General features: G+C 61.5%; 1 protein-coding gene across 1 annotated transcript in view; it reads left to right on the forward strand.

The window, feature by feature from the left end:
- The first annotated feature begins 960 nt into the window (after positions 1–960).
- Positions 961–1,127, forward strand: part of HOXD12 (homeobox D12) — a 918-nt gene continuing 751 nt past the window's right edge. Inside the window, exon 1 of the mRNA XM_005857730.1 lies at positions 961–1,125. Within this exon, the coding sequence (XP_005857792.1) occupies positions 961–1,125 (165 nt within the window). The remainder of the gene's footprint in view (positions 1,126–1,127) is intronic.

The raw sequence follows: 1,127 nt of genomic DNA on the forward strand, positions 1-1,127 counted from the left end.
GGAGGGCGGCTGCTGGCCCTCTTCCTCCGCCGGCCCCGCTGTTCCTGGCCGGTAGCTCTGGCTCCGCTCTCCTTCCTCACCAGGTTGGGGGAGCTCGGCCTGCTCTGCCCGCCACAGAGGAATAAACACCTTGGACTTCTGCTTTGCGGGATGTAGTCGCCAAGGTGACTCCTTGCGGTAAAAGGAATGTAGCCTTGGCCAATCGAGCTGCCCCGCCAGGGCCTCCTCCGGAGCAGAGGGCTTGGCCGAGAGGAAGCACCCAGGATTGGTGTGAAGCCTCCTTCCTGGGCGCCAGAGTTGGGAGCGTCTGTGATGCCCTTCTCCATCATCAGAACTCTGGGACTGTGCCTGCAGCCCGGACCCAGGACTCGGCAGTGCGTGGGTCTCCGCTGCCAGGTCACCGGTGAAGAGTCCTCTCCAGGGAGACGGGATGGACGGGGTGGAACGGGTTGGGAGTAGCATGGCTTAGGCCTAGGGAGAGAGCTGGTGGCCGCCCCAGACCACAGGATCTTCCGACAAGCCGAGAGTCACCGGGTACTGGAAAAGGCCTCGGCTGCAGCTTAAAGCTGGGAGAAGCAAGCCTGGCCCAGGTAAGCGGAGGAAACGGCAGTGCAAAGCCAATCAAGACCAAGAAGGGTCCCAAGGGACACTCGGGCAAAGGCACCCTATGCCCGATGCCCCCAGCTCCTTGCACTGGGCCTGGAAACTCACAGGGGCCTCGCCTCCCCTCAACCTGCCTTGGCTCTGCCTGGCAGCCTTGTCCTTCACCATCAAATATTGCGGGTGTTATCATAATACCCTGAAGGGGGGGAAAACCGGGTCGGGGGATGTAGGCGGTGCTGAAATGACCGGCTTTGAAGAACCTGCAGGCAAAGTTTCGTCCAATCGTCTGAGCCTGTCCTCTTATTCCCGGTTGTAACTAAATACTGCTGCGAGCGTAGCCGAAGCCCTTTGTTGGAGATGTGTGAGCGCAGTCTTTACAGAGCGGGCTATGTGGGCTCGCTTCTGAATCTGCAGTCTCCCGACTCCTTCTACTTCTCCAACCTGCGGCCGAATGGAGGCCAGTTGGCCGCGCTTCCCCCCATCTCATACCCGCGCGGCGCGCTGCCCTGGGCCACCACGCCCGC

Source organism: Myotis brandtii, unplaced genomic scaffold, assembly GCF_000412655.1.
Source record: "Myotis brandtii unplaced genomic scaffold, ASM41265v1 scaffold112, whole genome shotgun sequence".
Lineage (NCBI taxonomy): Eukaryota > Metazoa > Chordata > Mammalia > Chiroptera > Vespertilionidae > Myotis > Myotis brandtii.